The 23807-nt window shown below is 40.9% G+C and overlaps 1 protein-coding gene across 1 annotated transcript in view; it reads right to left on the reverse strand.

Moving 5' to 3' along the window:
- The window catches only part of LOC135527678 (plexin-B3-like), a 194238-nt gene that overhangs the window by 32185 nt on the left and 138246 nt on the right, over positions 1-23807 (reverse strand). The window contains 10 exon segments of the mRNA XM_064956165.1: positions 9183-9216; positions 9218-9258; positions 9814-9927; positions 10630-10783; positions 11738-11884; positions 12026-12092; positions 15870-16048; positions 16355-16572; positions 18321-18421; positions 19807-19955. Of these exon segments, the coding sequence (XP_064812237.1) occupies positions 9183-9216; positions 9218-9258; positions 9814-9927; positions 10630-10783; positions 11738-11884; positions 12026-12092; positions 15870-16048; positions 16355-16572; positions 18321-18421; positions 19807-19955 (1204 nt within the window).

Here is a 23807-nt window from a genome sequence, read left to right on the forward strand (position 1 = left end):
AGTAGTATAACAGGTTCTATAGTAGTATAACAGGTTCTATAGTAGTATAACAGGTTCTATAGTAGTATAACAGGTTCTATAGTAGTATAACAGGTTCTATAGTATAAAACAGGTTCTATAGTAGTATAAGGTTCTATAGTAGTATAACAGGTTCTATAGTAGTATAACAGGTTCTATAGTAGTATAACAGGTTCTATAGTAGTATAACAGGTTCTATAGTAGTATAACAGGTTCTATAGTAGTATAACAGGTTCTATAGTAGTATAACAGGTTCTATAGTAGTATAACAGGTTCTATAGTAGTATAACAGGTTCTATAGTAGTATAACAGGTTCTATAGTAGTATAACAGGTTCTATATATAACAGGTTCTATAGTAGTATAACAGGTTCTATAGTAGTATAACAGGTTCTATAGTAGTATAACAGGTTCTATAGTAGTATAACAGGTTCTATAGTAGTATAACAGGTTCTATAGTAGTATAACAGGTTCTATAGTAGTATAACAGGTTCTATAGTAGTATAACAGGTTCTATAGTAGTATAACAGGTTCTATTCTATAGTAGTATAACAGGTTCTATAGTAGTATAACAGGTTCTATAGTAGTATAACAGGTTCTATAGTAGTATAACAGGTTCTATAGTATAACAGGTTCTAGTATAACAGGTTCTATAGTAGTATAACAGGCTCTATAGTATAACAGGTTCTATAGTAGTATAACAGGTTCTATAGTAGTATAACAGGTTCTATAGTAGTATAACAGGTTCTATAGTAGTATAACAGGTTCTATAGTAGTATAACAGGCTCTATAGTATAACAGGTTCTATAGTAATATAACAGGTTCTATAGTAGTATAACAGGTTCTATAGTAGTATAACAGGTTCTATAGTAGTATAACAGGTTCTATAGTAGTATAACAGGTTCTATAGTAGTATAACAGGTTCTATAGTAGTATAACAGGTTCTATAGTAGTATAACAGGTTCTATAGTAGTATAACAGGTTCTATAGTAGTATAACAGGTTCTATAGTAGTATAACAGGTTCTAGTATAACAGGTTCTATAGTAGTATAACAGGTTCTATAGTAGTATAACAGGTTCTATAGTAGTATAACAGGTTCTATAGTAGTATAACAGGTTCTATAGTAGTATAACAGGTTCTATAGTAGTATAACAGGTTCTATAGTAGTATAACAGGTTCTATAGTAGTATAACAGGTTCTATAGTAGTATAACAGGTTCTATAGTAGTATAACAGGTTCTATAGTAGTATAACAGGTTCTATAGTAGTATAACAGGTTCTATAGTAGTATAACAGGTTCTCAGGTTCTATAGTAGTATAACAGGTTCTATAGTAGTATAACAGGTTCTAGTATAACAGGTTCTATAGTAGTATAACAGGTTCTATAGTAGTATAACAGGTTCTATAGTAGTATAACAGGTTCTATAGTAGTATAACAGGTTCTATAGTAGTATAACAGGTTCTATAGTATAACAGGTTCTATAGTAGTATAACAGGTTCTATAGTAGTATAACAGGTTCTATAGTAGTATAACAGGTTCTATAGTATAACAGGTTCTACAGTAGTATAACAGGTTCTAGTATAACAGGTTCTATAGTAGTATAACAGGTTCTATAGTACTATAACAGGTTCTATAGTAGTATAACAGGTTCTATAGTAGTATAACAGGTTCTATAGTAGTATAACAGGTTCTATAGTAGTATAACAGGTTCTATAGTAGTATAACAGGTTCTATAGTAGTATAACAGGTTCTATAGTAGTATAACAGGTTCTATAGTAGTATAACAGGTTCTATAGTAGTATAACAGGTTCTATAGTAGTATAACAGGTTCTAGTATAACAGGTTCTATAGTAGTATAACAGGTTCTATAGTAGTATAACAGGTTCTATAGTAGTATAACAGGCTCTATAGTATAACAGGTTCTATAGTAGTATAACAGGTTCTATAGTAGTATAACAGGTTCTATAGTAGTATAACAGGTTCTAGTATAACAGGTTCTATAGTAGTATAACAGGTTCTAGTATAACAGGTTCTATAGTAGTATAACAGGTTCTATAGTAGTATAAACAGGTTCTATAGTAGTATAACAGGTTCTATAGTAGTATAACAGGTTCTATAGTAGTATAACAGGTTCTATAGTAGTATAACAGGTTCTATAGTAGTATAACAGGTTCTATAGTAGTATAACAGGTTCTATAGTAGTATAACAGGTTCTATAGTAGTATAACAGGTTCTATAGTAGTATAACAGGTTCTATAGTAGTATAACAGGTTCTATAGTATAACAGTATAATAACAGGTTCTATAGTAGTATAACAGGTTCTATAGTAGTATAACAGGTTCTATAGTAGTATAACAGGTTCTATAGTAGTATAACAGGTTCTATAGTAGTATAACAGGTTCTATAGTAGTATAACAGGTTCTATAGTAGTATAACAGGTTCTATAGTAGTATAACAGGTTCTATAGTAGTATAACAGGTAGTATAACAGGTTCTATAGTAGTATAACAGGTTCTATAACAGGTTCTATAGTAGTATAACAGGTTCTATAGTAGTATAACAGGTTCTATAGTAGTATAACAGGTTCTATAGTAGTATAACAGGTTCTATAGTAGTATAACAGGTTCTATAGTAGTATAACAGGTTCTATAGTAGTATAACAGGTTCTATAGTAGTATAACAGGTTCTATAGTAGTATAACAGGTTCTATAGTAGTATAACAGGTTCTATAGTAGTATAACAGGTTCTATAGTTATAACAGGTTCTATAGTAGTATAACAGGTTCTATAGTAGTATAACAGGTTCTATAGTAGTATAACAGGTTCTATAGTAGTATAACAGGTTCTATAGTAGTATAACAGGTTCTATAGTAGTATAACAGGTTCTATAGTATATAACAGGTTCTATAGTAGTATAACAGGTTCTATAGTAGTATAACAGGTTCTATAGTAGTATAACAGGTTCTATAGTAGTATAACAGGTTCTATAGTAGTATAACAGGTTCTATAGTAGTATAACAGGTTCTATAGTAGTATAACAGGTTCTATAGTAGTATAACAGGTTCTATAGTAGTATAACAGGTTCTATAGTAGTATAACAGGTTCTATAGTAGTATAACAGGTTCTATAGTAGTATAACAGGTTCTATAGTAGTATAACAGGTTCTATAGTAGTATAACAGGTTCTATAGTAGTATAACAGGTTCTATAGTAGTATAACAGGTTCTATAGTAGTATAACAGGTTCTATAGTAGTATAACAGGTTCTATAGTAGTATAACAGGTTCTATAGTAGTATAACAGGTTCTATAGTAGTATAACAGGTTCTATAGTAGTATAACAGGTTCTATAGTAGTATAACAGGTTCTATAGTAGTATAACAGGTTCTATAGTAGTATAACAGGTTCTATAGTAGTATAACAGGTTCTATAGTAGTATAACAGGTTCTATAGTAGTATAACAGGTTCTATAGTAGTATAACAGTTCTATAGTAGTATAACAGGTTCTATAGTAGTATAACAGGTTCTATAGTAGTATAACAGGTTCTATAGTAGTATAACAGGTTCTATATAGTAGTATAACAGGTTCTATAGTAGTATAACAGGTTCTATAGTAGTATAACAGGTTCTATAGTAGTATAACAGGTTCTATAGTAGTATAACAGGTTCTATAGTAGTATAACAGGTTCTATAGTAGTATAACAGGTTCTATAGTAGTATAACAGGTTCTATAGTAGTATAACAGGTTGAAGTAGTATAACTATAGTAGTATAACAGGTTCTATAGTAGTATAACAGTATAACAGGTTCTATAGTAGTATAACAGGTTCTATAGTAGTATAACAGGTTCTATAATAACAGGTTCTATAGTAGTATAACAGGTTCTATAGTAGTATAACAGGTTCTATAGTAGTATAACAGTATAACAGTTCTATAGTAGTATAACAGGTTCTATAGTAGTATAACAGGTTCTATAGTAGTATAACAGGTTCTATAGTAGTATAACAGGTTCTATAGTAGTATAACAGGTTCTATAGTAGTATAACAGGTTCTATAGTAGTATAACAGGTTCTATAGTAGTATAACAGGTTCTATAGTAGTATAACAGGTTCTATAGTAGTATAACAGGTTCTATAACAGGTTCTATAGTAGTATAACAGGTTCTATAGTATAACAGGTTCTATAGTAGTATAACAGGTTCTATAGTAGTATAACAGGTTCTATAGTAGTATAACAGGTTCTATAGTAGTATAACAGGTTCTATAGTAGTATAACAGGTTCTATAGTAGTATAACAGGTTCTATAGTAGTATAACAGGTTCTATAGTAGTATAACAGGTTCTATAGTAGTATAACAGGTTCTAGTATAACAGGTAGGTTCTATAGTAGTATAACAGGTTCTATAGTAGTATAACAGGTTCTATAGTAGTATAACAGGTTCTATAGTAGTAAAACAGGTTCTATAGTAGTAAAACAGGTTCTATAGTAGTATAACAGGTTCTATAGTAGTATAACAGGTTCTATGGTATAACAGGTTCTAGTATAACAGGTTCTATAGTACTATAACAGGTTCTATAGTAGTATAACAGGTTCTATAGTAGTATAACAGGTTCTATAGTAGTATAACAGGTTCTATAGTAGTATAACAGGTTCTATAGTAGTATAACAGGTTCTATAGTAGTATAACAGGTTCTATAGTAGTATAACAGGTTCTATAGTAGTATAACAGGTTCTATAGTAGTATAACAGGTTCTATAGTAGTATAACAGGTTCTATAGTAGTATAACAGGTTCTATAGTAGTATAACAGGTTCTATAGTAGTATAACAGGTTCTATAGTAGTATAACAGGTTCTATAGTAGTATAACAGGTTCTATAGTAATATAACAGGTTCTATAGTAGTATAACAGGTTCTATAGTAGTATAACAGGTTCTATAGTAGTATAACAGGTTCTATAGTAGTATAACAGGTTCTATAGTAGTATAACAGGTTCTATAGTAGTATAACAGGTTCTATAGTAGTATAACAGGTTCTATAGTAGTATAACAGGTTCTATAGTAGTATAACAGGTTCTATAGTAGTATAACAGGTTCTATAGTAGTATAACAGGTTCTATATAACAGGTTCTATAGTATAACAGGTTCTATAGTAGTATAACAGGTTCTATAGTAGTATAACAGGTTCTATAGTAGTATAACAGGTTCTATAGTAGTATAACAGGTTCTATAGTAGTATAACAGGTTCCTATAGTAGTATAACAGGTTCTATAGTAGTATAACAGGTTCTATAGTAGTATAACAGGTTCTATAGTAGTATAACAGGTTCTATAGTAGTATAACAGGTTCTATAGTAGTATAACAGGTTCTATAGTAGTATAACAGGTTCTATAGTAGTATAACAGGTTCTATAGTAGTATAACATGTTCTATAGTAGTACAACAGGTTCTATAGTAGTATAACAGGTTCTATAGTAGTATAACAGGTTCTATAGTAGTATAACAGGTTCTATAGTAGTATAACAGGCTCTATAGTATAACAGGTTCTATAGTAGTATAACAGGTTCTATAGTAGTATAACAGGTTCTAGTATAACAGGTTCTATAGTAGTATAACAGGTTCTATAGTAGTATAACAGGTTCTATAGTAGTATAACAGGTTCTATAGTAGTATAACAGGTTCTATAGTAGTATAACAGGTTCTATAGTAGTATAACAGGTTCTATAGTAGTATAACAGGTTCTATAGTAGTATAACAGGTTCTATAGTAGTATAACAGGTTCTATAGTAGTATAACAGGTTCTATAGTAGTATAACAGGTTCTATAGTAGTATAACAGGTTCTATAGTAGTATAACAGGTTCTATAGTAGTATAACAGGTTCTATAGTAGTATAACAGGTTCTATAGTAGTATAACAGGTTCTATAGTAGTATAACAGGTTCTATAGTAGTATAACAGGTTCTATAGTAGTATAACAGGTTCTATAGTAGTATAACAGGTTCTATAGTAGTATAACAGGTTCTATAATAACAGGTTCTATAGTAGTATAACAGGTTCTATAGTAGTATAACAGGTTCTATAGTAGTATAACAGGTTCTATAGTAGTATAACAGGTTCTATAGTAGTATAACAGGCTCTATAGTAGTATAACAGGCTCTATAGTATAACAGGTTCTATAGTAGTATAACAGGTTCTATAGTAGTATAACAGGTTCTATAGTAGTATAACAGGTTCTATAGTAGTATAACAGGTTCTATAGTAGTATAACAGGTTCTATAGGTTCTATAGTATATAACAGGTTCTATAGTAGTATAACAGGTTCTATAGTAGTATAACAGGTTCTATAGTAGTATAACAGGTTCTATAGTTCTATAGTAGTATAACAGGTTCTATAGTAGTATAACAGGTTCTATAGTAGTATAACAGGTTCTATAGTAGTATAACAGGTTCTATAGTAGGTTCTATAGTAATAACAGGTTCTATAGTAGTATAACAGGTTCTATAGTAGTATAACAGGTTCTATAGTATATAACAGGTTCTATAGTAGTATAACAGGTTCTATAGTAGTATAACAGGTTCTAGTATAACAGGTTCTATAGTAGTATAACAGTTCTATAGTAGTATAACAGGTTCTATAGTAATATAACAGGTTCTATAGTAGTATAACAGGTTCTATAGTAGTATAACAGGTTCTATAGTAGTATAACAGGTTCTATAGTAGTATAACAGGTTCTACAGTAGTATAACAGGTTCTATAGTAGTATAACAGGTTCTATAGTAGTATAACAGGTTCTATAGTAGTATAACAGGTTCTATAGTAGTATAACAGGTTCTATAGTAGTATAACAGGTTCTATAGTAGTATAACAGGTTCTATAGTAGTATAACAGGTTCTATAGTAGTATAACAGGTTCTATAGTAGTATAACAGGTTCTATAGTAGTATAACAGGTTCTATAGTAGTATAACAGGTTCTATAGTAGTATAACAGGTTCTATAGTAGTATAAGGTTCTAGTAGTATAACAGGTTCTATAGTAGTATAACAGGTTCTATAGTAGTATAACAGGTTCTATAGTAGTATAACAGGTTCTATAGTAGTATAACAGGTTCTATAGTAGTATAACAGGTTATAGTAGTATAACTATAGTAGTATAACAGGTTCTATAGTAGTATAACAGGTTCTATAGTAGTATAACAGGTTCTATAGTAGTATAACAGGTTCTAGTAGTATAACAGGTTCTATAGTAGTATAACAGGTTCTATAGTAGTATAACAGGTTCTATAGTAGTATAACAGGTTCTATAGTAGTATAACAGGTTCTATAGTAGTATAACAGGTTCTATAGTAGTATAACAGGTTCTATAGTAGTATAACAGTAGTATAACAGGTTCTATAGTAGTATAACAGGTTCTATAGTAGTATAACAGGTTCTATAGTAGTATAACAGGTTCTATAGTAGTATAACAGGTTCTATAGTAGTATAACAGGTTCTATAGTAGTATAACAGGTTCTATAGTAGTATAACAGGTTCTATAGTAGTATAACAGGTTCTATAGTAGTATAACAGGTTCTATAGTAATATAACAGGCTCTATAGTATAACAGGTTCTATAGTAATATAACAGGTTCTATAGTAGTATAACATGTTCTATAGTAGTATAACAGGTTCTATAGTAGTATAACAGGTTCTATAGTAGTATAACAGGTTCTACAGTATAACAGGTTCTATAGTAGTATAACAGGTTCTATAGTAGTATAACAGGTTCTACAGTATAACAGGTTCTATAGTAGTATAACAGGTTCTATAGTAGTATAACAGGTTCTACAGTAGTATAACAGGTTCTATAGTAGTATAACAGGTTCTATAGTAGTATAACAGGTTCTATAGTATAGTAGTATAACAGGTTCTATAGTAGTATAACAGGTTCTATAGTATAACAGGTTCTATAGTAGTATAACAGGTTCTATAGTAGTATAAGGTTCTAGTAGTATAACAGGTTCTATAGTAGTATAACAGGTTCTATAGTAGTATAACAGGTTCTATAGTATAACAGGTTCTATAGTAGTATAACAGGTTCTATAGTAGTATAACAGGTTCTATAGTAGTATAACAGGTTCTATAGTAGTATAACAGGTTCTATAGTAGTATAACAGGTTCTATAGTAGTATAACAGGTTCTATAGTAGTATAACAGGTATAGTAGTATAACAGGTTCTATAGTAGTATAACAGGTTCTAACAGGTTCTATAGTAGTATAACAGGTTCTATAGTAGTATAACAGGTTCTATAGGTAAGTATAAACAGGTTCTCTAGTATAACAGTATAATAACAGGTTCTATAGTAATAACAGGTTCTATAGTAGTATAACAGGTTCTATAGTAGTATAACAGGTTCTATAGTAGTATAACAGGTTCTATAGTAGTATAACAGGTTCTATAGTAGTAAAAGGTTCTATAGTAGTATAACAGGTTCTATAGTAGTATAACAGGTTCTACAGGTTCTATAGTACAGGTTCTCTATAGTAGGTTCTATAGTAGTATAACAGGTTCTATAGTAGTATAACAGGTTCTATAGTAGTATAACAGGTTCTATAGTAGGTTCTATAGTATAACATTCTATAGTAGTATAACTTCTATAGTAGTATAACAGGTTCTATAGTAGTATAACAGGTTCTATAGTAGTATAACAGGTTCTATAGTAGTAAAACAGGTTCTATAGTAGTAAAACAGGTTCTATAGTATAACAGGTTCTATATAATAACAGGTTCTATAGTAGTATAACAGGTTCTATAGTAGTATAACAGGTTCTAGGTTCTAGTATAGTAATAACAGGTTCTATAGTAGTATAACAGGTTCTATAGTAGTATAACAGGTTCTATAGTAGTATAACAGGTTCTATAGTAGTATAACAGGTTCTATAGTAGTATAACAGGTTCTATAGTTCTATAGTATATACAGGTTCTATAGTAGTATAACAGGTTCTATAGTAGTATAACAGGTTCTATAGTAGTATAACAGGTTCTATAGTAGTATAACAGGTTCTATAGTAGTATAACAGGTTCTATAGCAGTATAACAGGTTCTATAGCAGTATAACAGGTTCTATAGTAGTATAACAGGTTCTATAGTAGTATAACAGGTTCTAGTATAACAGGTTCTACAGTAGTATAACAGTGTTTACTCTCTCCAGTCTGGTAGACCTGGGGTATCCCCATGTAGTATAACAGCTGATCTGGGGATCAGAGCCACTGTCGTATAACAGGTTCTATAGTAGTATAACAGTCTGGCACCTGAGGAGAGAGAAACAATAGTAGTATAACTTTATATCTCATCAGCGTGTGTGTGGGGGTCGTGTGTGTGTGTGTAGGGCTCGTGTGTGTGGGGGTCGTGTGTGTAGGGGTTGTGTGTGTGGGGGTCGGGGTGTATGTGGGGGATCGTGTGTGTACCTGGGGAGAACAATTACTTTATCTCATCAGTGTGTGTGTGGGGGGCTCGTCGTGTGTGTGGGGGTCGTGTGTGTGTGTAGGGGTCGTGTGTGTGTGTGTGTGTTGGGGTCGTGTGTGTGTGTGTGTGTGTGTGTGTAGGGGTCGTGTGTGTAGGGGTCTGTGTGTGTGTGTGTGTGTGTGTGTGTGTGTGTGTGTGTGTGTGTGTGTGTAGGGGTCGTGTGTGTGTGTGTGTGCGTGTATGTGTGTGTGTGTGTAGGGGTCGTGTGTGTAGGGGTCGTGTGTGTGTGTGTGTGTGTGTGTGTGTGTGTGTGTGTGTGTGTGTGTGTGTGTGTGTGTGTGTGTGTGTGTGTGTAGGGGTCGTGCGTGTGTGTGGTACCTTGTAGTGCTGCAGAGTGTTGAGTTTCTTCCAGCGCCCCTGGACGACTGCTGTGACGTCATCGTCTGACAGAGTCAGGTGACCCGCCTGCCCCGATCTCCATTCTGACGACGAAAATCACATTCACCTCATATCAGCGACGAAAACATCCTCAGGACAGAATGCCTGTGTTTGAACCCTGGTTACCTGAACGTCACAAGACCGTGCTAGCCCGGTAAGCTCAAGCCTAGTGATTAGCTTGGGGAGCTAACGCGATTCTTCAGGCCTCGGGCAAGTTAACACTGAGCCTGGTTCACACAACCATCTCCGTCACCCAGATGTGTTTGCAGCGTAACCTTGTATGAATGGCGCTTTACAAACTGACGGTTCTTACTAAAGGTTCTGGAAACCAGAAGTGGTGTGTTGACCACAATTAAAACGTCACGTTGACCACAATTAAAACGTCAAATTCATTAGTAGAGTTCTGCTATAATATTCATTGAGGTAACAATAGCCATAGACAACTATTCCCTGTTCCTCACCCGGGCCTCGGGCCTCTATTCCCTACCCCGGGCCTCTATTCCTTACCCCGGGCCTCTATTCCTTACCCCGGGCCTCTATTCCTTACCCCGGGCCTCTATTCCTTACCCCGGGCCTCTATTCCTTACCCCGGGCCTCTATTCCTTACCCCGGGCCTCTATTCCTTACCCCGGGCCTCTATTCCTTACCCCGGGCCTCTATTCCTTACCCGGGCCTCTATTCCTTACCCCGGGCCTCTATTCCTTACCCCGGGCCTCTATTCCTTACCCCGGGCCTCTATTCCTTACCCAGGTCTAGTGAGTCTGCAGCAGGTCTCTGTGAGAAGGGAGCTCCTTTATAGATCTGGTCTAGGATCTTGTCTTTGACCTGTGTGATGGTGTCGGTGTCCAACACCTTGACGGGACACGGCTGCACCTCCACACCACTCTTCACCACCAGAGTCTGACCAGAGGAGAGAGGAGGGGGCACGATGTCAACACACAAACAAACCTTCACCACCAGAGTCTGACCAGAGGAGAGAGGAGGGGGCACGATGTCAACACACAAACAAACCTTCACCACCAGAGTCTGACCAGAGGAGAGAGGAGGGGGCACGATGTCAACACACAAACAAACCTTCACCACCAGAGTCTGACCAGAGGAGAGAGGAGGGGGCACGATGTCAACACACAAACAAACCTTCACCACCAGAGTCTGACCAGACAGAGGAGATCGTAGTAAAGAGAGAGAGAGGTTAGTGTCTGAAATGAAACCCTATTCCCTATGTAGTGCACTACTTTAGACCAGAGCCCTATTCCCTATATAGTACACTACTTTAGACCAGAGCCCTATGGAACCCTATTCCCTATATAGTGCACTACTTTAGACCAGAGCCATATGGCAACCTATTCCCTATCTAGTGCACTACTTTAGACCAGAGCCCTATGGAACCCTATTCCCTATATAGTGCACTACTTTAGACCAGAGCCCTATAGAGCCCTATTCCCTATCTAGTGCACTACTTTAGACCAGAGCCCTATGGAACCCTATTCCCTATATAGTGCACTACTTTAGACCAGAGCCCTTTGGCAACCTATTCCCTATATAGTGCACTACTTTAGACCAGAGCCCTATGGAACCCTATTCCCTATATAGTGCACTACTTTAGACCAGAGCCCTATAGAGCCCTATTCCCTATCTAGTGCACTACTTTAGACCAGAGCCCTATGGTCTATATGGGTCTATACTATATAGGGAATAGGGTGCCATTTCAAATGCAGCTGAAGTGTATCAGTGGATTTAAGGTGGAGTCAGACATCTTCATAGGAAGTGGAGTGACTTCTCTCTTCCAGACATCAGCCACAACAAATCTATTTGGAAACAGTTCAAATGAAGATGTAAAAACGAGAGACGCACGACAGAGCAGTAATCGATGTCCTCTCTCAGGAGATGGCTGTCGTTCAGGGTGCGCTTGGCCTTCCCCGTCACAGCGTCTACTGGTCCCTTATCCACCTGGTACTTGATGGCTCTGTACAGCATATACAGGGGCTCCCCAGCCACCTCCTACAGTGGGAGAGTCAGATACATACGAATTTATGACAAGCATTTCGCTACATCTGCTAAACACGTGACAAATACAATTTGATTTGACACATTTCTGTGGGTAATGAGGAAGTCAGAAAAAATGTTCAGCTTCACACACACCTTGAGAAAGGAGTAGAGACAGATGGACATCCAGTTGGTGAGCATCTTCTCCACCACCGTCTCTGTCCTGAGAGAGCGAGAGAGAACGAACACGAGAGAGGGAAGGAGAGAAGAGAGGGAGGAAAGAGAGAAGTTAGGAACAATGTAGAAGACAGGAGAAATGCTACTGAGCTGAAGACTGGGAATCTGGTCTTCACACCTCAAAATAACTGGTTCATCAGGTGGGAGACCTCTGTTACACAAAACGGGTTCGTCAAGGCCGTGTTAGCCCACTGAGCTAAAGAGCCCTGTGGGCCATGGTCAAAGAGACCACTATATAGAACCAGGTCAAAGAGACTTCAATATGTATAGACACTGGTCAAAGAGACTTCACTATATATAGACCCTGGTCAAAGAGACTTCACTATATATAGACCCTGGTCAAAGAGACCACTATATATAGACCCTGGTCAAAGAGACTTCACTATATATAGACCCTGGTCAAAGAGACCACTATATATAGACCCTGGTCAAAGAGACCACTATATATAGACCCTGGTCAAAGAGACCACTATATATAGACCCTGGTCAAAGAGACCACTATATATAGACCCTGGTCAAAGAGACTTCACTATATATAGACCCTGGTCAAAGAGACCACTATATATAGACCCTGGTCAAAGAGACTTCACTATATATAGACCCTGGTCAAAGAGACCACTATATATAGACCCTGGTCAAAGAGACCACTATATATAGACCCTGGTCAAAGAGACCACTATATATAGACCCTGGTCAAAGAGACCACTATATATAGACCCTGGTCAAAGAGACCACTATATATAGACCCTGGTCAAAGAGACTTCACTATATATAGACCCTGGTCAAAGAGACTTCACTATATATAGACCCTGGTCAAAGAGACCACTATATATAGACCCTGGTCAAAGAGACCACTATATATAGACCCTGGTCAAAGAGACCACTATATATAGACACTGGTCAAAGAGACCACTATATATAGACACTGGTCAAAGAGACCACTATATATAGACCCTGGTCAAAGAGACCACTATATATAGACCCTGGTCAAAGAGACTTCACTATATATAGACCCTGGTCAAAGAGACTTCACTATATATAGACCCTGGTCAAAGAGACTTCACTATATATAGACCTGGTCAAAGAGACCACTATATATAGACCCTGGTCAAAGAGACTTCACTATATATAGACCCTGGTCAAAGACCACTATATATAGACCCTGGTCAAAGAGACCACTATATATAGACCCTGGTCAAAGAGACCACTATATATAGACCCTGGTCAAAGAGACCACTATATATAGACCCTGGTCAAAGAGACCACTATATATAGACCCTGGTCAAAGAGACCACTATATATAGACACTGGTCAAAGAGACCACTATATATAGACCCTGGTCAAAGAGACTTCACTATATATAGACCCTGGTCAAAGAGACTTCACTATATATAGACCCTGGTCAAAGAGACCACTATATATAGACCTTGGTGAAAGAGACTTCACTATATATAGACCCTGGTCAAAGAGACTTCACTATATATAGACCCTGGTCAAAGAGACTTCACTATATATAGACCCTGGTCAAAGAGACTTCACTATATATAGACCCTGGTCAAAGAGACTTCACTATATATAGACCCTGGTCAAAGAGACTTCACTATATATAGACCCTGGTCAAAGAGACCACTATATATAGACCCTGGTCAAAGAGACCACTATATATAGACACTGGTCAAAGAGACCACTATATATAGACACTGGTCAAAGAGACCACTATATATAGACCCTGGTCAAAGAGACCACTATATATAGACCCTGGTCAAAGAGACTTCACTATATATAGACCCTGGTCAAAGAGACCACTATATATAGACCCTGGTCAAAGAGACTTCACTATATATAGACCCTGGTCAAAGAGACCACTATATATAGACCCTGGTCAAAGAGACCACTATATATAGACCCTGGTCAAAGAGACTTCACTATATATAGACCCTGGTCAAAGAGACCACTATATATAGACCCTGGTCAAAGAGACCACTATATATAGACCCTGGTCAAAGAGACCACTATATATAGACCCTGGTCAAAGAGACCACTATATATAGACCCTGGTCAAAGAGACCACTATATATAGACCCTGGTCAAAGAGACCACTATATATAGACCCTGGTCAAAGAGACTTCACTATATATAGACCCTGGTCAAAGAGACCACTATATATAGACCCTGGTCAAAGAGACTTCACTATATATAGACCCTGGTCAAAGAGACCACTATATATAGACCCTGGTCAAAGAGACCACTATATATAGACCCTGGTCAAAGAGACTTCACTATATATAGACCCTGGTCAAAGAGACCACTATATATAGACCCTGGTCAAAGAGACCACTATATATAGACCCTGGTCAAAGAGACCACTATATATAGACCCTGGTCAAAGAGACCACTATATATAGACCCTGGTCAAAGAGACCACTATATATAGACCCTGGTCAAAGAGACCACTATATATAGACCCTGGTCAAAGAGACCACTATATATAGACCCTGGTCAAAGAGACCACTATATATAGACACTGGTCAAAGAGACCACTATATATAGACCCTGGTCAAAGAGACTTCACTATATATAGACCCTGGTCAAAGAGACCACTATATATAGACCCTGGTCAAAGAGACCACTATATATAGACCCTGGTCAAAGAGACCACTATATATAGACCCTGGTCAAAGAGACCACTATATATAGACCCTGGTCAAAGAGACCACTATATATAGACCCTGGTCAAAGAGACCACTATATATAGACCCTGGTCAAAGAGACCACTATATATAGACCCTGGTCAAAGAGACCACTATATATAGACCCTGGTCAAAGAGACTTCACTATATATAGACCCTGGTCAAAGAGACCACTATATATAGACCCTGGTCAAAGAGACCACTATATATAGACCCTGGTCAAAGAGACCACTATATATAGACCCTGGTCAAAGAGACCACTATATATAGACCCTGGTCAAAGAGACCACTATATATAGACCCTGGTCAAAGAGACTTCACTATATATAGACCCTGGTCAAAGAGACTTCACTATATATAGACCCTGGTCAAAGAGACTTCACTATATATAGACCCTGGTCAAAGAGACCACTATATATAGACCCTGGTCAAAGAGACCACTATATATAGACCCTGGTCAAAGAGACCACTATATATAGACCCTGGTCAAAGAGACCACTATATATAGACCCTGGTCAAAGAGACCACTATATATAGACCCTGGTCAAAGAGACCACTATATATAGACCCTGGTCAAAGAGACCACTATATATAGACACTGGTCAAAGAGACCACTATATATAGACCCTGGTCAAAGAGACTTCACTATATATAGACCCTGGTCAAAGAGACCACTATATATAGACCCTGGTCAAAGAGACCACTATATATAGACCCTGGTCAAAGAGACCACTATATATAGACCCTGGTCAAAGAGACCACTATATATAGACCCTGGTCAAAGAGACCACTATATATAGACCCTGGTCAAAGAGACCACTATATATAGACCCTGGTCAAAGAGACCACTATATATAGACCCTGGTCAAAGAGACCACTATATATAGACCCTGGTCAAAGAGACTTCACTATATATAGACCCTGGTCAAAGAGACCACTATATATAGACCCTGGTCAAAGAGACCACTATATATAGACCCTGGTCAAAGAGACCACTATATATAGACCCTGGTCAAAGAGACCACGATATAGTGATATTTGAGATGGAACCGGTTCAGGTCCACCAGGTCCACCTGCGCAGCATGAGTTTGGGGTTCTTGGTGACATATTGCTGCACCAGGTCTCCCAGTAAGGTCTTCATGACATCAGTGAAGTACTCCAGTTGGTCGTGCAGGGCCATGGTCAGCAGAGACGCCACGTAGCCACGGTCACGCTGGGAGAAGTTCGGCTGGGCCTCTAGGGTGTGGATGAACTGGAGTGGGGAGAAGGAGAGGAGGAGGGCGAGGAGGAGGGCGAGGAGGAGGGCGAGGAGGAGGGCGGAGGGCGAGGAGGAGGGCGAGGAGGAGAGGGAGGAGGGCGAGGAGGAGAGGGAGGAGGAGGGCAAGGAGGAGGAGGGCGAGGAGGAGGAGGGCGAGGAGAGAGATTAGAGTTAAAGAAATCTTTGTTTGTTGGTCACAGAAATGTGCTTCGCTAGAGACTCCTTCAAACTGCAGTGAATGAACGTTTCTGGAAATCGATTTCCACAGCAGTATCCCACTCAGCCTGGTATGCTGCTCACCCTGATAAGGAACAGTTTGTTGTTGAGGAGACTGTTGAGTTGTCCCAGCCCTTGTTCTACTGTCTGCCTGCGGGACTCTGGCAGGTTCAGGTTCTGACTCAGGGGCGCCCCCCTCTGGCCGGGGAAGAACACGCGCTCTGCATACGTCTTATAGTCCAGGAGAGGAATACCTGGTCCACCCACATCACTACTCAGATCCATCATCTCTGTCATCAGATCTGGGGAGGAGTGGAGAGGGGAGGGGAGGGGAGGGGAGAGGAGGAGAGGAGTGGAGAGTAGTAGGGGAGGGGAGTAGGGGAGGGGAGGGGAGAAGGAGGGGAGAGGAGAAAGAGGAGGGGAGAGGAGTAGAGAGGAGAAGAGGAGGGGAGGGGAGAAGAGGAGGGGAGGAGTAGAGGAGAAGAGGAGGGGAGGAGAGGAGAAGAGGAGTAGAGAGGAGAGGAGTAGAGAGGAGAGGAGTAGAGAGGAGAGGAGAGGAGAGGAGAGGAGAGGAGAGGTGAGGTGAGGTGAGGTGAGGTGAGGAGAGGAGAGGAGAGGTGAGGAGAGGTGAGGAGAGGTGAGGAGTAGAGAGGAGGATTAGAGGAGAGGAGTAGAAGGGAGGAGAGGAGTAGAGAGGAGTAGAAGGGAGGGGAGGAGAGGAGGAGTAGAGAGGAGTAGAGAGGGAAGGAGAGGAGGAGAGAAGAGGATAGAAGAAGAGGACGGGAGAGGAGGAGTAGAGGAGGATTAGAGGAGAGGTGAGGTGAGGAGAGGAGTAGAGAGGAGGATTAGAGGAGAGGAGTAGAAGGGAGGAGAGGCGAGGAGTAGAGAGGAGTAGAAGGGAGGGGAGGAGAGGAGTAGAGAGGAGTAGAAGGGAGGGGAGGAGAGGAGTAGAGAGGAGAGGAGAGAATAAATTAATCCTGTCTGTAAAGGAGAATATTCCTGGTCCCAAATGGCACCCTAACCTCTATTCAGCAATACTTGGGCCCAGGTCACTCTCTTTGGGCCCGGGTCACTCTCTTTGGGCCCGGGTCACTCTCTTTGGGCCCGGGTCACTCTCTTTGGGCCCGGGTCACTCTCCTTGGGCCCGGGTCACTCTCCTTGGGCCCGGGTCACTCTCCTTGGGCCCGGGTCACTCTCCTTGGGCCCGGGTCACTCTCCTTGGGCCCGGGTCACTCTCCTTGGGCCCGGGTCACTCTCCTTGGGCCCGGGTCACTCTCTTTGGGCCCGGGTCACTCTCTTTGGGCCCGGGTCACTCTCTTTGGGCCCGGGTCACTCTCTTTGGGCCCGGGTCACTCTCTTTGGGCCCGGGTCACTCTCTTTGGGCCCGGGTCACTCTCCTTGGGCCCGGGTCACTCTCCTTGGGCCCGGGTCACTCTCTTTGGGCCCGGGTCACTCTCTTTGGGCCCGGGTCACTCTCCTTGGGCCCGGGTCACTCTCTTTGGGCCCGGGTCACTCTCGTTGGGCCCGGGTCACTCTCTTTGGGCCCGGGTCACTCTCTTTGGGCCCGGGTCACTCTCTTCGGGCCCGGGTCACTCTCTTCGGGCCCGGGTCACTCTCTTTGGGCCCGGGTCACTCTCTTCGGGCCCGGGTCACTCTCTTTGGGCCCGGGTCACTCTCTTTGGGCCCGGGTCACTCTCTTTGGGCCCGGGTCACTCTCTTTGGGCCCGGGTCACTCTCCTTGGGCCCGGGTCACTCTCCTTGGGCCCGGGTCACTCTCCTTGGGCCCGGGTCACTCTCTTTGGGCCCGGGTCACTCTCTTTGGGCCCGGGTCACTCTCTTTGGGCCCGGGTCACTCTCCTTGGGCCCGGGTCACTCTCCTTGGGCCCGGGTCACTCTCTTTGGGCCCGGGTCACTCTCCTTGGGCCCGGGTCACTCTCTTTGGGCCCGGGTCACTCTCTTTGGGCCCGGGTCACTCTCTTTGGGCCCGGGTCACTCTCTTTGGGCCAGATAAATAGGGTTCCATTTCAGACCAAACAGGCTGAGTATTTACCTGTGAACTCCTTCCTGCACTGGTCTCCCACATTGATCTCCAGAGTCTCCAGCTGAACCAGAACCTTCTTGTAGTCTCTCAGAGCCTGCTTGCTCTTCCTCCTGCACACACAGTGAGAAACAGTTATTTAATGTCAGAGATAACCTCTCACCTTTTCAACCCCATCTGCACTTCCACATTCTGACCCACTGAGATGACGTGTTAGTGTGTGTGTGGGTTAGTGTGTTAGTGTGTGTGTGTGTGTGTGTGTGTGTGTGTTAGTGTGTGTGTGTGTGTGTTAGTGTGTATGTGTGTGTTAGTGTGTATGTGTGTGTTAGTGTGTGTGTGTGTGTTTTAGTGTGTTTTACGTGCATTAGTGTGTGTGTGCGTTAGTGTGTGTGTGTTAGTGTGTTAGTGTGTGTGTGCGTTAGTGTGTGTGTGCGTTAGTGTGTGTGTGCTAGTGTGTGTGTGCGTTAGTGTGTGTGTGCGTTAGTGTGTGTGTGTGTTAGTGTGTGTTAGTGTGTGTGTGCGTTAGTGTGTTAGTGTGTGTGTGTTAATGTATGTGTTAATGTGTGTGTGCGTTAGTGTGTGTGTTAGTGTGTGTGTGCGTTAGTGTGTGTGTTAGTGTGTGTTAGTGTGTGTATTAGTGTGTGTGTTAGTGTGTGTGTGTGTGTTAGTGTGTGTTAGTGTGTGTGTGTGTGTTAGTGTGTGTGTTAGTGTGTGTTAGTGTGTGTATTAATGTGTATGTGTGTTAGTGTGTGTTAGTGTGTGTTAGTGTGTGTATTAATGTGTATGTGTGTTAGTGTGTGTTAGTGTGTGTTAGTGTGTGTGTGCGTTAGTGTGTGTGTTAGTGTGTGTTAGTGTGTGTATTAGTGTGTGTGTTAGTGTGTGTGTGTGTGTTAGTGTGTGTGTTAGTGTGTGTGTGCGTTAGTGTGTGTGTTAGTGTGTGTTAGTGTGTGTATTAGTGTGTGTGTTAGTGTGTGTGTGTGTGTTAGTGTGTGTGTTAGTGTGTGTTAGTGTGTGTTAGTGTGTGTGTGTGTGTTAGTGTGTGTGTTAGTGTGTGTTAGTGTGTGTTAGTGTGTGTATTAATGTGTATGTGTGTTAGTGTGTGTTAGTGTGTGTTAGTGTGTGTATTAATGTGTAGGTGTGTTAGTGTGTGTTAGTGTGTGTTAGTGTGTGTATTAATGTGTATGTGTGTTAGTGTGTGTTAGTGTGTGTTAGTGTGTGTATTAATGTGTATGTGTGTGTGTGTGTGTTAGTGTGTGTTAGTGTGTGTATTGTGTATGGTGTGTTAGTGTGTGTATTGTGTATGGTGTGTTAGTGTGTGTTAGTGTGTGTATTAATGTGTATGTGTGTGTTAGTGTGTGTGTGTGTGTGTTAGTGTGTGTGTGTGTGTGTGTGTGTTAGTGTGTGTGTGTTAGTGTGTGTGTGTTAGTGTGTGTGTGTTAGTGTGTGTGTGTTAGTGTGTGTGTGTTAGTGTGTGTGTGTTAGTGTGTGTGTGACTGACCTGTACATGAGGATGATGACCAGCACCACTAGGACCACCACAGCAGCCCCTGCAGCCAGACCCACCTGGGCAGCCAGAGGGACAGGTGAGAGGCCTTCTGTATCATACTGCACTGTACCCAGGTCTACGTTTAGCTTCCCCATTACCACCTAGAGGGAGAGAAAGAGGGGGCAAGAGTGAGGGAGAGGGGGCAAGAGCGAGGGAGAGGGGGCAAGAGCGAGGGAGAGGGGGCAAGAGCGAGGGAGAGGGGGCAAGAGCGAGGGAGAGGGGGCAAGAGCGAGGGAGAGGGGGGAAGAGCGAGGGAGAGAGGGGAAGAGCGAGGGAGAGAGGGGAAGAGTGAGGGAGAGAGGGGAAGAGTGAGGGAGAGAGGGGAAGAGCGAGGGAGAGGGGGGAAGAGTGAGGGAGAGGTGGAAGAGTGAGGGAGAGAGGTGGAAGAGTGAGGGAGAGAGGGGAAGAGTGAGGGAACGGCCATGGAAACCCGTTTCATGAAGCTCCCAATGAACAGTTCTTGTACTGACCTTGCTTCCAGAGGCAGTTTGGAACTCAGTCGTGAGTTTATTTATTTATTTTATTTTACCTTTATATAACCAGGTAGGCCAGTTGAGAACACCTTTATTTAACCAGGTAGGCCAGTTGAGAACACCTTTATATAACCAGGTAGGCCATTTGAGAACACCTTTATTTAACCAGGTAGGCTAGTTGAGAACACCTTTATTTAACCAGGTAGGCTAGTTGAGAACACCTTTATTTAACCAGGTAGGCTAGTTGAGAACACCTTTATTTAACCAGGTAGGCCAGTTGAGAACACCTTTATTTAACCAGGTAGGCCAGTTGAGAACACCTTTATTTAACCAGGTAGGCCAGTTGAGAACACCTTTATTTAACCAGGTAGGCCAGTTGTGAACACCTTTATATAACCAGGTAGGCCAGTTGAGAACACCTTTATATAACCAGGTAGGCTAATTGAGAACACCTTTATTTAACCAGGTAGGCTAGTTGAGAACACCTTTATTTAACCAGGTAGGCTAGTTGAGAACACCTTTATTTAACCAGGTAGGCTAGTTGAGAACACCTTTATTTAACCAGGTAGGCCAGTTGAGAACACCTTTATTTAACCAGGTAGGCCAGTTGAGAACACCTTTATATAACCAGGTAGGCTAGTTGAGAACACCTTTATTTAACCAGGTAGGCCAGTTGAGAACACCTTTATATAACCAGGTAGGCCATTTGAGAACACCTTTATATAACCAGGTAGGCCAGTTGAGAACACCTTTATTTAACCAGGTAGGCTAGTTGAGAACACCTTTATTTAACCAGGTAGGCTAGTTGAGAACACCTTTATTTAACCAGGTAGGCTAGTTGAGAACACCTTTATTTAACCAGGTAGGCCAGTTGAGAACACCTTTATTTAACCAGGTAGGCCAGTTGAGAACACCTTTATATAACCAGGTAGGCTAGTTGAGAACACCTTTATTTAACCAGGTAGGCTAGTTGAGAACACCTTTACTTAACCAGGTAGGCTAGTTGAGAACACCTTTACTTAACCAGGTAGGCTAGTTGAGAACACCTTTATTTAACCAGGTAGGCCAGTTGAGAACACCTTTATTTAACCAGGTAGGCCAGTTGAGAACACCTTTATATAACCAGGTAGGCTAGTTGAGAACACCTTTATTTAACCAGGTAGGCTAGTTGAGAACACCTTTATTTAACCAGGTAGGCCAGTTGAGAACACCTTTATATAACCAGGTAGGCCATTTGAGAACACCTTTATATAACCAGGTAGGCCAGTTGAGAACACCTTTATTTAACCAGGTAGGCTAGTTGAGAACACCTTTATTTAACCAGGTAGGCAAGTTGAGAACACCTTTATTTAACCAGGTAGGCTAGTTGAGAACACCTTTATATAACCAGGTAGGCTAGTTGAGAACACCTTTATTTAACCAGGTAGGCAAGTTGAGAACACCTTTATTTAACCAGGTAGGCCAGTTGAGAACACCTTTATATAACCAGGTAGGCCAGTTGAGAACACCTTTATATAACCAGGTAGGCCAGTTGAGAACACCTTTATTTAACCAGGTAGGCTAGTTGAGAACACCTTTATTTAACCAGGTAGGCTAGTTGAGAACACCTTTATTTAACCAGGTAGGCTAGTTGAGAACACCTTTATTAAACCAGGTAGGCCAGTTGAGAACACCTTTATTTAACCAGGTAGGCCAGTTGAGAACAAGTTCTCATTTACAACTGCGACCTGGCCAAGATAAAGCGTTGCAGTTCGACACAAACAACAACACAGAGTTACACATGGGATAAACAAAACATACAGTCAATAATACAGTAGACCAGTAGACTCACCCTGGGGCTGTGTAGATACAGTAGACTCACCCTGGGGCTGTGTAGATACAGTAGACTCACCCTGGGGCTGTGTAGATACAGTAGACTCACCCTGGGGCTGTGTAGATACAGTAGACTAACCCTGAGGCTGTGTAGATACAGTGACTAACCCTGGGGCTGTGTAGATACAGTAGACTAACCCTGAGGCTGTGTAGATACAGTAGACTAACCCTGAGGCTGTGTAGATACAGTAGACTAACCCTGGGGCTGTGTAGATACAGTAGACTAACCCTGGGGCTGTGTAGATACAGTAGACTAACCCTGAGGCTGTGTAGATACAGTAGACTAACCCTGAGGCTGTGTAGATACAGTGACAACCCTGGGGCTGTGTAGATACAGTGACTAACCCTGGGGCTGTGTAGATACAGTAGACTAACCCTGAGGCTGTGTAGATACAGTAGACTAACCCTGGGGCTGTGTAGATACAGTAGACTAACCCTGGGGCTGTGTAGATACAGTAGACTCACCCTGAGGCTGTGTAGATACAGTAGACTAACCCTGGGGCTGTGTAGATACAGTAGACTCACCCTGAGGCTGTGTAGATACAGTAGACTCACCCTGAGGCTGTGTAGATACAGTAGACTCACCCTGAGGCTGTGTAGATACAGTAGACTCACCCTCAGGCTGTGTAGATACAGTAGACTCACCCTCAGGCTGTGTAGATACAGTAGACTAACCTTGGGGCTGTGTAGATACAGTAGACTAACCCTAAGGCTGTGTAGATACAGTAGACTCACCCTGAGGCTGTGTAGATACAGTAGACTCACCCTGAGGCTGTGTAGATACAGTAGACTAACCCTGAGGCTGTGTAGATACAGTAGACTAACCCGGGGGCTGTGTAGATACAGTAGACTAACCTGGGGGCTGTGTAGATACAGTAGACTAACCCTGAGGCTGTGTAGATACAGTAGACTAACCCTAAGGCTGTGTAGATACAGTAGACTAACCCTGAGGCTGTGTAGATACAGTAGACTAACCCTGAGGCTGTGTAGATACAGTAGACTAACCCTGAGGCTGTGTAGATACAGTAGACTAACCCTGAGGCTGTGTAGATACAGTAGACTAACCCTGAGGCTGTGTAGATACAGTAGACTAACCCGGGGGCTGTGTAGATACAGTAGACTAACCCTAAGGCTGTGTAGATACAGTAGACTAACCCTGGGGCTGTGTAGATACAGCTGTGTAGATACAGTAGACTCACCCTGAAGGCTGTGTAGATACAGTAGACTCACCCTGAGGCTGTGTAGATACAGTAGACTCACCCTGAGGCTGTGTAGATACAGTAGACTCACCCTGAGGCTGTGTAGATACAGTAGACTCACCCTGAGGCTGTGTAGATACAGTAGACTCACCCTGAGGCTGTGTAGATACAGTAGACTCACCCTGAGGCTGTGATACAGTAGACTCACCCTGAGGCTGTGTAGATACAGTCTCACCCTGAGGCTGTGTAGATACAGTAGACTCACCCTGAGGCTGTGTAGATACAGTAGACTCACCCTGAGGCTGTGTAGATACAGTAGACTCACCCTGAGGCTGTGTAGATACAGTAGACTAACCCTGGGGCTGTGTAGATACAGTAGACTAACCCTGGGGCTGTGTAGATACAGTAG

Source organism: Oncorhynchus masou, chromosome 33, assembly GCF_036934945.1.
Source record: "Oncorhynchus masou masou isolate Uvic2021 chromosome 33, UVic_Omas_1.1, whole genome shotgun sequence".
Classification (NCBI taxonomy): Eukaryota; Metazoa; Chordata; class Actinopteri; order Salmoniformes; family Salmonidae; genus Oncorhynchus; species Oncorhynchus masou.